The 14,987-nt window shown below is 30.9% G+C and overlaps 1 protein-coding gene across 1 annotated transcript in view; it reads left to right on the plus strand.

The window, feature by feature from the left end:
• The window catches only part of LOC145332071 (uncharacterized), a 93,156-nt gene extending 78,258 nt beyond the window's left edge, over positions 1-14,898 (plus strand). Inside the window, exons 2-11 of the mRNA XM_080177000.1 lie at positions 878-967; positions 7,813-7,866; positions 8,147-8,210; positions 8,613-8,746; positions 9,074-9,170; positions 10,019-10,044; positions 10,642-10,693; positions 11,141-11,205; positions 11,861-11,945; positions 13,124-14,898. Of these exons, the coding sequence (XP_080033126.1) occupies positions 878-967; positions 7,813-7,866; positions 8,147-8,210; positions 8,613-8,746; positions 9,074-9,170; positions 10,019-10,044; positions 10,642-10,693; positions 11,141-11,205; positions 11,861-11,945; positions 13,124-13,195 (739 nt within the window). The 3' untranslated portion in view covers positions 13,196-14,898. The remainder of the gene's footprint in view (positions 1-877; positions 968-7,812; positions 7,867-8,146; positions 8,211-8,612; positions 8,747-9,073; positions 9,171-10,018; positions 10,045-10,641; positions 10,694-11,140; positions 11,206-11,860; positions 11,946-13,123) is intronic.
• The last annotated feature ends 89 nt before the right edge of the window (positions 14,899-14,987 follow it).

Below are 14,987 nucleotides of genomic sequence, written 5' to 3' on the forward strand. Positions count from 1 at the left end.
CTCCTTTTTTGTGCCTATTCTAAACATCTTTCATTAAACATTTTGATTGGATAACTTTTTTTTCTGAAAGTTCTAACTGTTTATAGTATTAAATTAGTTCTTTTTAATTAGGGATCAAAGCAGTTTTCTAAATTTCCATAATTTGATATTATGGTCTTTGTATACATTTCTCAATTATGCCTGTTTTATGGCCAAAGCATTTCTTTTGAAGTTCGAAACCATATTCTCCTGAATAAGCGTTTACACTCTGAGCAAAAGAAAAGGACTTGTCATAATTGATCAATTTTATAGTAGATATAGGTTTCTAGCATAAATCAATATCTCTTATACACACAACGTATTTTCTAAAAAGCTTCATTCCCATATAAACAACCCCTTAAATAGTGGATGTAAATATTCATTTATTTCCCGGAGGTAGACATTTTTAGAAGATTTTAAATTTTTTTTTTGGAAGATTTTAGAATTTTTATCAATTATTAAAAGAAACTTGATATCAGGGATATAAATGATCATAGCCGGGAAATAAATGAAAATTAAAAACCAAAATTAAACCACATTTTAGCATAAAAAAATGAGTTTTTTGTTTAAATGAGAATGATATTCCTGTCCAGTTTTTTGTTTAGGAATGAATATTGGTCATCATTTATTCACGAGGGTAAGAAATATTCATTCCTAAACAAAAAACTGGACAGGAATACCCCATTTCCCTGACTAACTATGCAACGTTGCAAGCTTTTATTTTATGGTATAGATTTAGTTTTTTTTTGTAGCGGAATATTTAGATATCTAAAGTAAAATTTTTTTACTTGTCTGATACAGAGTTTAGTTCATTATTGTACCGCTAGTCGTCTCAAACTTATTGTTTAATATTGTTCAGGTCCGACGACAATGGAGGAGTGAGTTATCAGTTCCAGTACAGGGTTAAGGATGAACTCACCGGCCAAGACTTTGGACAAGAAGAAGAAAGGTCAGTTATTAAAGTAAAAGAATAAAGGGGGTACAACTTCACAAGCTAAATCTAAAACTGACCATGGGTCTATAAATATCAGCAAATAGCGTAGGAAATATAAACACAACCAGTTCGCTACATACAAAAGAACAGAAAGATATTTATGTTAAGGTATTATTGAGACGTATAAATAAGCTTAAAAATTTCTGATCAAATCAATAAGGTAAATTTGAACATAATTATCAAATTTTTTTTCCTTTTACAAGATTGTTTAACTATCACTCCAAATTTATATTGACTAAATATCTAAAACAGTACTTAACTTTTTAAAAAATAATCATCGTAAAATTAAATCTTATCATGTTATGTTAAAATTTATTTAATTTAATGTTATATTAATAGGTATTTATCGCCTCGTATTATAGACAGCTTTCCAGGGATATTAAAACAGAAAATCATAAGAGTACCACTAGTTTTGTTTATCCCGAGGGGCCAAAGGCCCGGGCTTACAAAACTGGTATAAGTTTTATGAATTTCATTTAATATTCATGGAAAATTGTCTGTATTACGATGTTATGCATGTTTTATCAGTATGGCTGAGAACTGGTTCTAATTTAGCAGTTGTTAATCAGTTTCAAAGCAACACTTTAAATTGCATTACTGACAGACAGATCAACATTGAATTGAAAAACACAGTAAGAAATTAAGTGATGAGTTAACAAGGACGTTTTTAGTTCATTTTAGAGAAACACCTGTTTTATTTGCAGTTCTTATTAGATGTTACAAACCAAAAATATCATTATTGTAGGGGGGGGGGGGGGGATATTGCTCTTACCATATTTTGTCTAAAAGTTTTTTTGGGTACTTTTTTATATATTAATTGATTGGTACAAACAAACAGTTTAAGAATTATTTGACCCGAGTTAGAGTTTATAAAATCTACAGAAAATTAATGTGATTATATCTTATTATGTAAAGTATCATTTTTTCTGTATAGCCACACTATAACTGATGTCTGTACGTGTGTTTGACATTCTTTAAAAAGAGTAAGTAGAAATTTTGTTGTGATGATTTTTCTTCCTGAATTTTACCTAGGCTTCACTGTAAATGAGAACCATAAAAGGCCCTGTGGTTAGCAATATCGAACATAGACAGAAATAATGTTTCTTTTTTATTAACTAGAAGCTGCGCCCCTAGCCTCTAGGAGATTTGTATTTAAAAGGGTAGAAAAAGATAAAAAAAAGTATCTTAAGCGATCTTACCAACCACTGAACCATTTGATTTCTCCATTTAGGATACCTTTCTAATCTTTTTTTACCATTTTAAATACAAATCTTCTAGAGGCTAGGGGCGCAGCTACTAGTTAATCAAAAAGAAAACAGTATTTCTGTCTATGTTCGATATTGCTAACCACAGGGCCTTTTATGGTTCTCCTTTACAGTGAAGCCTGGGTAAGATTCAGGAAGAAAAATCATCACAACAAATTTTTTCCTTATTCTTGTTAAAGAATGACATACAGACGTACAGACCTCAGTTATAGTGTTGCTATGCTCCCGAATAAAATGAGTGTGATTACAGTAATAAAAAAGACAAAAGTTTTAATCAAAATCTTCTCACGAATAATTTAATAGGACACTCGAATAGTTAAAACTTTTTCGCGGATATTAAAAAAAATATATGATTGAAACCCGGGATTACAAAACTGGTTTTTAATTTACAATTTTTAGTTGACAATTCTTGGAAATTCTTAGAGGATAAGAAAATATGGATAATTTTTGTACATCAACAATTATGATAAACAAAATCACCCCTTATTGAAGTAAAAAACAGTAATATAAATGTTTAGAAAGTGTTAGTTTAAACCAACCAATCTAAGAAAATCCTGATTTTAAAACTGTTGGTACCAGTATATGATTTACAGTCCAATGTCCTCTCCCTCCAATTTCTTGACAAAAGTGAAAAAATAGAAACTCAACAGAGTAAAATATTTTTTTTTTGCAACTTTACTTCAATAGGATATTTCTTAATATTATTAATGGAAAGCTACATTTTCCTTTCGTTGTCCCACCTCTGTTTTTCTTATAATATAGCTAAAGGCTTAATTCATTAAAAAATAAATTTAAACAGTCTGACTAACGTAACAGTCACAAAGAATGAATTTATTTTCTTTGAGATTTTCAGGAAGGAAAGACCACTTTGAAATAAAGTGTTAGCGTTGCTACTTTATAACTAAGAAATATCAGGTAAAAACAACATGTTTATTATATTATCTATAATCTGTTCAAAATAGCTGAACTGGTTTTTGCTAATTAAAGGGAAATAACGGACATAGTGCCTTATTGCCATAGGAATCTAGATATTTAAATATTGCATATTTCGGGAATAGTCCCTTTCGTGGCAACGCCCCTTAAGGGGCGATTCGTCGTATTGTTAAAATGACTTTTGATAGGTTATTTTAGGTAAGGTTAGGTTATATTGGGTTAGGTGATTGCCCCTCAGGGTTAGAGCCCCCCGCAGGGGCTAAAAATAGGAGAAAAGCTCCTGTGAAAAAAACGAACATCTCCCCTTAAGGAGCGTTGCCACGAAAGGGACTATACCCCATATTTCTATTAATTTGCTTTGAAATTTTTGCTATTTTACAATATTCGTTGTATTGCAAGGCACAAAGTTAAGCTTTAATTCCTAGTTCAATAAATTAGAATTACAAACTTTATTTGATAATCATTGCAGATTAGCCTATACGATTTTATTCAAATTGTTGCATTTTAAAACATATAAAATAAAAGTAACAGGGTGTCTATGTATGTATGTGTATATCTGACTGTACACAGTGCCTTCGAAGGTGCTTTGACTTTAGTGTCAGAACCTAAATTGGGACATAGTGCATTTCATTACCCTAGGTTAGGTAACTTCATTTCACTTTTCAATAAAATCTAAAATGCAGCGGTTTTTGAGAAAATTAGATTTAAAAATTTCAAGTTCAATTTTTACCCAATAGGAGTTACCGCATAATCATGACAAGAAAAGCAAAGATTAGTTATTTAAAATTTTGAACAACTTTACTTTTATAAAGTCAGTCATAAAACCTCTCTATATATGATTTATTTAAGGCTGAATTTCCGTGACATTAGCAAAGCAATTGATAAAAATGGCCATTAATTAACTCACTTCAGGAGTGGTTTTATGAAGAACTTTATAAAAGCAAAGTTGTTCAAAATTTTAAATAAATAATCTTTGCTTTTCTTGTCATGATTATGCGGTAACTCCTAGTGGGTGAAAATTGAACTTGAAATTTTCAAATTTAATTTTCTCAAAAACCGCTGCATTTTAGATTTTATTGAAAAGTGAAATGAAGTTACCTAACCTAGGGTAATGAAATGCACTATGTCCCAATTTAGGTTCTGACACTAAAGTCAAAGCACCTTTGAAGGCACTGTATGTAATGAAGGATCTCTCTAACAAATGAACTGATATAGTTCTCCTTTACGGGTCCTGGGAAGATTTATAACTATTTTTGGCGAAGGAACCATCAACACCCTAAGAGAATTGCCCATTCAACAACAACAAAATTTTTTCTCACTTTTTCTTTAAAAAAATAAAGGTGGGGGTGGGGGGGGGGGATGTAAGAGATTTTAACACCTTTTTTAAAATTGAAGTCATTTGAGCTTTACATTTAGTTTATTGAAAAAGCTGCTGAAGAATTTTTTCACCATTATATTGTTTTTCCATTGAAATTGTTGCGCTACTCATGGTAACATTCGTACTTTTTAGTATCGAAACTGAACACAGTAATAGTGTCTGACTAATTATGACGTAACAAAAAAATTAGCCAATGAAAAGCCGTTATTGACCAATGGTAAAATTTATAGTGGCCTCTCATTGGCTATTTTTTTGTTACGTCATAATCAGTCAGACACTATTACTGTGTTCATCGAAACTCCTCTATATTTTCTCTTTGTCCTTCCGCCAGTCAGTCCCTAACGCTATGGGATAAATGTAATTTTGGCTGCAATTAAAGTTAGACAATAGCAAATTCTAGGTTCACAGATGCACATCTAGTCTAAAATTATTTTGTACATTTGTCTGTCGGTCACGCTTCTAAAGACATAAACAAATATTTTTATAAAAATCCTTGATTTTTTTGTGCTTCACTTCAATGAATATTTTCATCCTTGTTTATTAGATTGTACTTAAAATTCATCTTGTTCATTGTAATCAATTTAAATTATAACAATTAATATATAATTACTTGGATGTTGCACCAGATTTTTATGTACTCTAATAAGTATTTATAGCTAGCTAAATAACTAAACTCCCCTTACCCCATTCTCTCCCCTTCTACTGTTAAACGAACTGACCAATAAATGAGGTCCATATGAGCATCCTAATTTAACGACAAATTTTCCCCTGTTAATATATCCATGTATACTATATCCATTATTATAACAGATTGTAAACTGGTCAGTTTTTATTTCATTAATCTTTATTATTTTTATTATTGATTCTTATTAAAAGCAAAGCTTTTCTATAATTGGGGTCGGTCCGTCCGTACGTCCGTAACGGATAGCTTTTTTCGTTAATCTAGGCATGTTAGAATTGTCCTATAGATTTCAAATTTTGCATGGTGATTCCTTTAATAGTTAGGTACGATTTAGAAAGCGTAGCAACTCTATAATCATCACCAAAATGTCCGTACGTTCATTTTAAACAAGTTGGTTTTTTTACTTTTTTAACAACAAATTTTTATGTGATCTAATCATCCGATTGATCTGATTTTTGGTATATTGATTCCTGGGACAACAAAGTATAATGTAATCAGCGAAGCAACTCTATAATCAAGTCCTAAAAATGTTAGTATGTCCATAAACATTATCCTGAATCACGCAGTTTTTCAACAAATTTACTTACAATTTTGCTTTGACTCTTATACATTTGTTAATGTCCGTTTGTCCTACCGTTTCAGTGCTTCGCTTTTAAGGATGTTGCCTACCTTGTTATTTAAAAGTCTTACTAACCGCAGGATTTCCTGTACACTTGAAGCTTCTTATAGGTAGAATTTTGGAAGAATAATTCCTAGGACAACAAGGTACAATATTATAAGCTAGGTATTTATAAAATTAAATCCTAAAAATTAAAGTCTTCCCTTTTTACTGTATCCAGTATTTACGCAATTTTGCAAATCTACATACAATTTTGTTTAGACTTACCTTCAATGTTTTTTTCTGTTAATTTCTTACACTCTACAAGAGAGTTTGTTCGTTTGTCCTTCTGTCTGATTTAAGAGTTTCGCGCTTATGAATTTTGTTATTCTTATATACATAAATAATTTTTATTTCTTTCCTATAATTAAATTGCTTTATTTTAATCATAAATTTTCAACACAATCAATTTTAATTTAAATTTTATTACTTTTAAAGAATTCTCAATCATTTTATATCAGAGAGAGGGATAAGATACTTGGGTAAAAAAGCATAATCATATTATTTAAAGTAGTAATTAATATCTTATTCTGTATCTTAAGATTTCGATTACAAATGAACCGATTGAGTTCTAAATTCTATGGAAGCTTCACAGAGGTCCCTAAATGGTTTTCGGGTATTTTTCTGCTTTTCCTATCACTAGATGCCAGGGGCGTTGGCACAGTTTGTCTGTGTGTCTATCTCTCTTTAGCTAAGGATCTTGGTAACCGCTAGACCTAAATGGTTCTCCTTTTCTGTGAAGCTTCTGATAAGTCCAGAAGATATATATAACTTTTTAGGGAAAGGTACCTCCATATTCTTAAGAGGAATCGCCTTGTTCGAAAAATTACTCCACCCCTAAACTTTTCGCTTTAAAACTTAAAATGGAGGGTCGATGAAAGCACCCCCCCCCCCCTTTCAACAAGTGTCCCTAGAGATCTCTAGATTCAACAAAAAAAATATTTTTATTCGCGGAAAAGATTATGATGACCTATCCCTTCCACTGGTAAAGTCAGGGCGTTCCGTTAAATTATTTAGTGGTTTTCTTTTTAGTAGCGCAGCTATTCTATAGGGAGAGTATGTCCGTTCGTATGTTATTTCGTCACAATATAAAACAGTAAAAGTACTTTGGCCTACTATAGTACTAGGTTTTGTGATTATTTTTATTTACAGTTAACTTAACTCTTTCACTACTGTAGTTTCTTAAATTGGGTATGTGTAGTAAAGGTTAAGGCTAAACAACTGAACCGATATGGTTCTACTTTACATAGTAGCTTCTTATAGGTCCTGGTTTATAACTATTTTGAGGAAGCTGCAACAACCCTTTCAAGAAAATCGCCTAGAGAAAAAATTACCTTCCCAAAATTAGTTTTGCCTTTTTTCCTTTTTTTTTACAAACATGTTTTATAAAGGATAGTTAAACATAACACAAAATGTGATGTTGTTGTCCTTTGAAGTAGTTAATCCAAGCACTATTAGGCGATACATCACTATGGTTAAGTATAAAAATGTTAGTACATCGATTTAAAATATCCTCCCCCTTAAAGTAAAACCATAACAAACGTAAAAATGATGGTTTATCACGATGTAGAAATCTATCAAAAATAACAGTTTATCCCAACTTATCCTTTATTAATCTATCTGTTCAAAAATTAATAAATAATACAGTCTCTACGCAGCCATTCTCAACTTATTCTTTATTATTCTAATAAATGTATAAGTAAAGATATATTATTTAAACAACTACCTGTCCCTGCTAGCAAAATGCTTTCTTTTTAGGGACTCGGCTCTGTTTATATTCCTGACTCTATTAGCTGATTTCAAAGACCCAATACAAAATCGGGACAAAGTATATGTAGGTCATGTCACGTGTGTTATTTTGCTTTAATTGATCTATCTGTTTAGAAATGATTACCACACGGAGGGAGAATATGAAGTTATGCTGCCCGATGGACGAAGGTAAATTAAGTAAAATAATTATTACTTGGATGTTGCATCATATTTTCATGTACTTCAAATCATAAAAATGAAAGTATGTTCTTTTTCTATATCCTTTATTTATGCAATTTTAAAACAAATTTATGTACACATTTTTTAGACTTACAAATTCATATTCTGCTTACTATGTTCTGACACTCTATAAGAGTAATACCTCGTTTGTTCTTTATTTATTATTTTAATTTTTTGAGCTTTGTTTTAAGGATGTTGTCACCCTTGTTATATTTTTTTTTTTTTTTAGACAAATAGTGAGGTATAAAGTGTTGGACGCTACAAGTGGATATATAGCTAATGTTGAATATCAGGTATAGACAGACTGACCGCCAGAATTACAGACCGCCAGACAAACGGACATTATTTAGATAGATAGAGAGTTAGACAGACATAGACAACTATTTAATTGGTTGACAACAAAGTAGACGTTAGGAGAGATTGATGAATAAACGGACATACTGATCTATGGATAAACAGACAGACATTAGAACTAATACTAAGACGGATATATGGCCAAATTAACTAAATTAACTATGTAACAGTCATATTTTAACACGAGCTTACAGGCAGACCGACAGACATGTGGAAATATTAGGAGGATAATCAATTCACATTTAATTAATTCATTTTAGGGATATATAAATATGTAGACAGTCATATGGAATGTTTGGTGGTTTTATAAGTTTTTACCGTAATTGTTGTTATTTCTACAGGGAGATCCTATTTACGATGAAACTCCGCAGCCCGCGTATTCGCAGCCGCAACCCGCCTACTCACAACGCCAACCCGCATATTCTCAGCCGCAGCCTGCCCCACAAAGAGAAGCCAAGACAATTGCCCATACAAGGTATAACTTAGTGTTTGGCTTCCAACCACAAGTCATATTTTTTTGTAAGTTCCGCCTAGTGGCACTTGGTCGTGGAATTTTTTGTCAAGCTACACTGTAAAGGAGAACAATTTCGGTTTAACGGTTTTATATGAGGATTTGATGTTTCTATTTCAATTGAATGTGATGTACATGTGTCTTATTGTCGTATCTTGGCCATTTTTTATTGTTCTTTTGGGTATATTTGTCTGTAAATATATAAGGCTTTTAATTCAAACTTATCTTATTTTATTGTGCATTCTTTTTTTAATATTTAAATACATCTTGTTTTTTTCTTTATATATTTAGACCCAGATTCCAGGGAGATGTCTCCAGGCCACAGGCTACCGCCAGGTTCCAGGCAGCTGGCTCTAGGCGCCATCAGTCAACTATCCAAAGACCTTTCAGGAAAATGTTAGCAGTTTGAAATAGTTTTTTTTGCAGTTGGACCACAATCAAACTTTAAAAATACATATTCTTATAGTTAATTTAGGTAAAGTTAGGTTAAGGAAAAGTCAGAAAAGCCCACATGGATATGTGTTTATTTTATTAAAGATTTTAATTGAAGGGGTGAAGGGGGCTTGGTGGCTTTGAGAAAGGTTTTTGTGAAATGACCAAGTGAATCATTAAAAAGGGGAAAACTGTTTATGAATAGAGAATTGAGGGGGGGGGGGGGGGCTAAAGGATTCAGCATTACAGACTAATAAACCAACAATTAAATACTTTTTGTAAATTATATGAATCTTTGTAGAGACAAAATTTACAATTTTTTTATATGGTAATTTTCTATAATATGTTGGTTTCCATATTGGACTGTTCTTTACAAGTAAACAAGGATGACAACATCCATATGTAGCAAAAAATAGAAAAAAGATAATACAATAATACAATACAAACAGACAGAGTGATTTATGAATCAGATGTTCAGTTCTCATACAATGAAAAAAGAGTAAGAATATGGCAAAACTCCAAGAAATTCTCAATACCTTAAAAAATAACAGTTTACATCTTTTGAAGCATTAACAACAGACAGACGGATAAAAACAATGTGTAGATTATATGAGCATATGTCATTAAAAATATCAGCTGTCTATATTTTAAAAAAAGCAGAGAAAAGCACATTTCTTCAATAGCGTTACGGAGTGACTAATGAACTGACGAACAGAAAAAGTGAATTATAGAGTAGCTTCGCTACTACAAGTTGAAGTCACTAATTCAAAGAAATGTAATTAATTTTCATACTGCACATTTAATAGAGTTAATCCCAATATCTCTCAAAGGTATGCAATTAAATAGTTAGATGAATAGATGTATAAATAGATGGACAGATGATTTATTAGTAATAGATAGATGCACAACCATTTGGATAGATGAAAGAATAGATATTCCTATTCTATTTATAGGCATTTAAAGACATTTTTAACCTTAGCTGAAAGTGTTTGAATGTGGCTAATTCTTCCTCTAAAGAAACTTAGATTGGCAAATGCGCCATATTAGTCGCGACTTGTGAGTTAGCGTTGTCTAAGGAGCATGGAAAAAGTTTAGCTGCGTCCCAAGGTTTCCTAGAAGAGGTTAAGGCTTATTGAGTGACTGAGGTTATGGTAGCTAAGGAGATCGCGCGGCTGAATTGAACTTTTAGCTCTTAGCCGTGGCTTATTTGTTGTTGGCATCACAAAGCCACAGGGCTGATTCATGAGGCTTCCATGGAACGCTCAGCTGATGGTGGATGCTGGATGCTGAGCTGCCGTGCCTTGTGATTGGTACTTGTTGTGCTGTAAGCTGTTTTGTGTGGGAGGGAGTAGGTCATCTCTCCACAAAGTAAATATCCAATTGCCCCTTCTAATGAATTCCTTTTACTTTTAAAATGTTTGTTACAGGGGTGAGTCTGGCAGAAAACTGGTTCTCAGAAAATCGAAAAAAGTCGTCCAGGTACATGATATGTAATTCTTTCGTTGCTTTTCTATTTCTAGAAGTTCTAAACAATATTATAAATTGCTATTTATCGCATCGTATTATAAACATCTTTCTGTGAATATTAAAATTAAAAGTTTAGGTAGCACCGAGAAAATCACATTCCCTCTATAGCGTGACGGATTTACTGACGGACGGAGGGACAGACAAAGAGAAATATATAGTAGCTTCGCTACTAAAAATTCACCGAATGCTGCTATAACAGGCGAATGATATATGGGTTCTGGGATAGATCCGGTGGTGAGCACAGGGTTTTATGAAGGGGTGTGAGCTTTAGAGCACTGTAGTAAAGACAACAAGAGGTATGTTAGGTATAAGTAATGTATAGATGAATAATACTCCAGCCCCTTTTTGCACATTTCTGGATAAGTTATTTAAGATAAACTCATCACTTTAATTTTGCAGGTGCAGCCCACTACTCCGGCTCCAGAAATAGAAGTGGCCACTCCTGCGGTGTATATTCCTTCCAGGTACAGAGCTCCAATAGAAAGTTAACTGAATAGATTGATGGAAACACAGATGGATACATATATAGATAGATGGAAAGATGTAAAATTAGATGGAAAGACAGAAAGATAAGTAGTTGAAAGAGAGATAGATATAATATAAAAAAAAATGTATTAGTTGATAGAACAATATATATAGAGATGGAAAAACAAATGGATAGATAAATGGTAAAACAGATAGATAGAATGAAAGACAGATGGATAGATGTAAAGACAGATAGATAGAATGAAATACATATGGATAAATAGGTAAAAGATAGAGGGTTTAAAAATAGATAAAGATTGATGGACAGATAGGTGAAATATAGATGTATGGATGAAATGACAGATGGATTGATGGGAAGACAGATAGATAGATAAAAAGACAGATAAGTAGAAGGAAAGACATATAGATAGCAAGACTTACTGACTGATGTATGGGTATTAAGATAGCCCGAAAGACATACATATAGATAGGTATATAATCAGACAAATGGACTTAATGATGGATACATGTCTAAATAGATAGACGGTGAATTGATAGATATTGTGAATTGTCAACGTTATAAGTAAAGCATGGATAGTGTAATAGCAAAGAATTGTAAAAATAATTGAATTAACAAGAACAACTATGTTTTAGATACCCAGCCACTGCCGAATACAAAGACCTTCTACATTCAAGCGAGTCCAAAATCCTCTACTCACTTTTCAGAGAAGATATTAATGTATGTTTGACAAACTTTTTTCATATACTTAAAAATATCTCAGGTTTTATTTCGGCATGATAGAATTGTCCTATCGATTTCATTTCAGTAATTCCTAGGATGATTAGTCACCATGTATTAAGCAAAGCTTCGCAACAAAATCAAAAAAATGTTATATAATAAATTTAGATGAGATTTATTATTCTTGGGTTTACATACATAAAATGACAACAATAATAAATGAATCAAATGATTATTATATACATTTACTAATTTTATTGATATGGTTAATTTATGTGAAATTTTTCTACCCAAATGGCAGTTTCCTAAGAAGTATTAAGTGTGCATTAAAGGAAGCCTGCAAGAAATAACACGCTTTAACTGCTGAAAGACTGCCACAAGAAGACCCATTACCCCAAATTTAAAGCCTTAAAGTTCAATAACAAAAAAGTTCTAGGCATTTCAAAATAGCATTTTATGTACAATGGAATTTTAGAAAGATTTCCAATGCTCATAAAAGAAAAAACAATATTAAATTATGTCGCTTAGACACAAAATTATAACATTATCTTTGTCAGAAACTTAGATTGCCTGTAACCAATTACATTTTTACAATAAAAACACCACATTTCATAGTCAAAATCTATGGAAAAAATTCGATTTAAATTGCATTTTTAAACGAAAATCATAGCGGAAACAAAGGGGTAAACTAATTCAAGCTTAGCTGTGATTGGTTGTTAAGCTGATTCAGCCTTCTGATTGGCTACAGTACATTCGGTACAACGCAAGTAAAACTTAATTTTTTTTAATGATTTTGACTATAAAAATGGGCATTTTTATTGTAAAAATATAATTAGTTACTGGAAACCTAAATTTATGACAAAAATAAGCTTATAATTTTGTTTCTAGGCCACGTAGTTTAATTTCAAAGTTTTCAACATGAGCATTGCAATTCTTTCAAAATTTTCATTGTACATAAAATGTCATTTTAAAACGCCTAGAACTTTTTTGTTATAGAAGCTGAAGGCTTCAAATTTGGGGTATTTGCTCTACTTGTGGCAGTCTTTCAGCAGTTAAAGCGGGGTATTTCTTGCAGGCTTCCTTTAATGTGTATTCACACATTGTTTTCATACAGGCCATATAAGTAAGACAAATATTACAAGGCAACCACTGTTATGACTAATTATTCTTATTTTTAGGAAATCATGAAGCCACCAAAGAAAATCCCAGCAGAGGGTGAAGAACATGTCAGAAGGAGAAGAAGATACTAGAGTTGCTGCACTCCACAGAACAATCTTAAGATGCTAACAACCTCTCTTTCTAGTTTTTTTTTAGTTAAATGCCGCACTCTGCGCTATGGATTAAGTTGCCAACTAAAATCTAAATATATTTTTTTCAATATTTTAAAGAAAATCTTATTTCTAATCCTTCTAGCTTTATTTATGTTTTAAAATTTTGATTAATTTTAGTATCCCTTCATGTAAAGACAATAAATGTTAAAATCTTATTTTAATAATTAGTCAATACTAATTACAAAATTTGTTTTTTTTTAAATTTTAGTTTGCAACTTAATCAAAAGCGCATAGTGCGGCTTTCAACTACAAAAATTTAGAAAAAGAAGTTGTGAGCATATGAAGATTAATTTTAGTAAAGTCCTGCAGTTTAGAAAAATGAAGGTTTTTTTCCCTGATGAAATGTTTTGTTATAGTACAAAATAAAAATTAATATAAAAACATTTCACAATCCAAATAAGTAATATAAAAGTTAAATATTTCCTCTCAATATTTTAAAGTTTTTAAATTGATTTTTTGTAAAAGGCATTTTTATTAATTTTAAAAAACAATGCAATTGTAATATCTCTAAAAAGGGCATTTAACAAAAGAAAAATTCTAGTCTTTAAAAATATATATTTAACTATTAATAAATCAAAAAGAACAAAAATGCAATGTAGTTATATTTAGGTTTTTACATGTAAAAAATCTTTTAACTTGAAAAAAGTTTCAGTTAATGTAAAAGTACCTAAATTCGCCTGTCATATTTTTTTTTATAAAAAAGTACCACCAACTTTTTTGCCCCTAAGTTCAAGTTTACTTTTTTAGTGGGGGTAGTTTGTATCTCAATTATGGTGTGAGCTTTTAATAAAAATGGGACAGGCTATTTCAATTAAAAAAGATATACAGGGTCTTTAAAATGTAATTTTTGCAATATTGTTTTAAACAATGTAATTTTTCATAGAAATTATGAAGTTTACACGACCCTGTATATAATTGTTTTTTTTTTTAATATGTTTTTAATATTTAATTTAGTCTTAAGAAGAAGCATTTTAATACAATTGTGTTTATGAGTTCTTCGGCCATGGTCGAACCATGAAGAATTTTTATAGTAAAAATGCAAAAATTTTAAAGAATATTATTTTCAGTATAGCTTTCAAACCGATTTATGTCCGCTGGATTAGAACTGGTTCTGAGCAATACTGAAAAAGCATGTATCGTATCGTATTACAGACAACTTTCCACAAGTAATAAAGTAAAAACCTAAAATTATTACCATATTAGTTAGCCCCGAGAGGCTTTATCTAGTTATTTTTTTTTAATTTTCCGTGGAAAGCTGTCTATAATATGCTGCGATAAATGACTTTAATTGAATACCTTTAATTTTAACCAATTTTGGAGCAGGGTAAACCATTATACATTATTGTAATCCAAATAAAGACATTTTCAGTATTATAATAGTTTTTTTTTTATAAATTATATATTTATTTTTCACCACCCTGTTTAATTAATTATTTATTTATTTATTCTATTTATTTTTTTTATAATCAGTAATAAAAATCAACACAATTGTAATCATAATAAAAAAATCAATCTCTCTTTTACATTTTTTATCTCTGATTAAAAAAAAAAATATTTTCTTGAAAATATCATATCCAATAATCCTTTGTTAAACTATCCTACAAAATAAATCTAGTCATTTTTATACATTTTATTTTCTTAATTGCCTAGCTATTCTATAATTAACATTTATCCCTATGTCTGTCATTTCATATGCATAGATGCAGTGAGG

The sequence above is a fragment of the Acartia tonsa genome, chromosome 11 (genome assembly GCF_053477335.1).
Source record: "Acartia tonsa isolate MP-2025a chromosome 11, ASM5347733v1, whole genome shotgun sequence".
NCBI lineage: Eukaryota > Metazoa > Arthropoda > Copepoda > Calanoida > Acartiidae > Acartia > Acartia tonsa.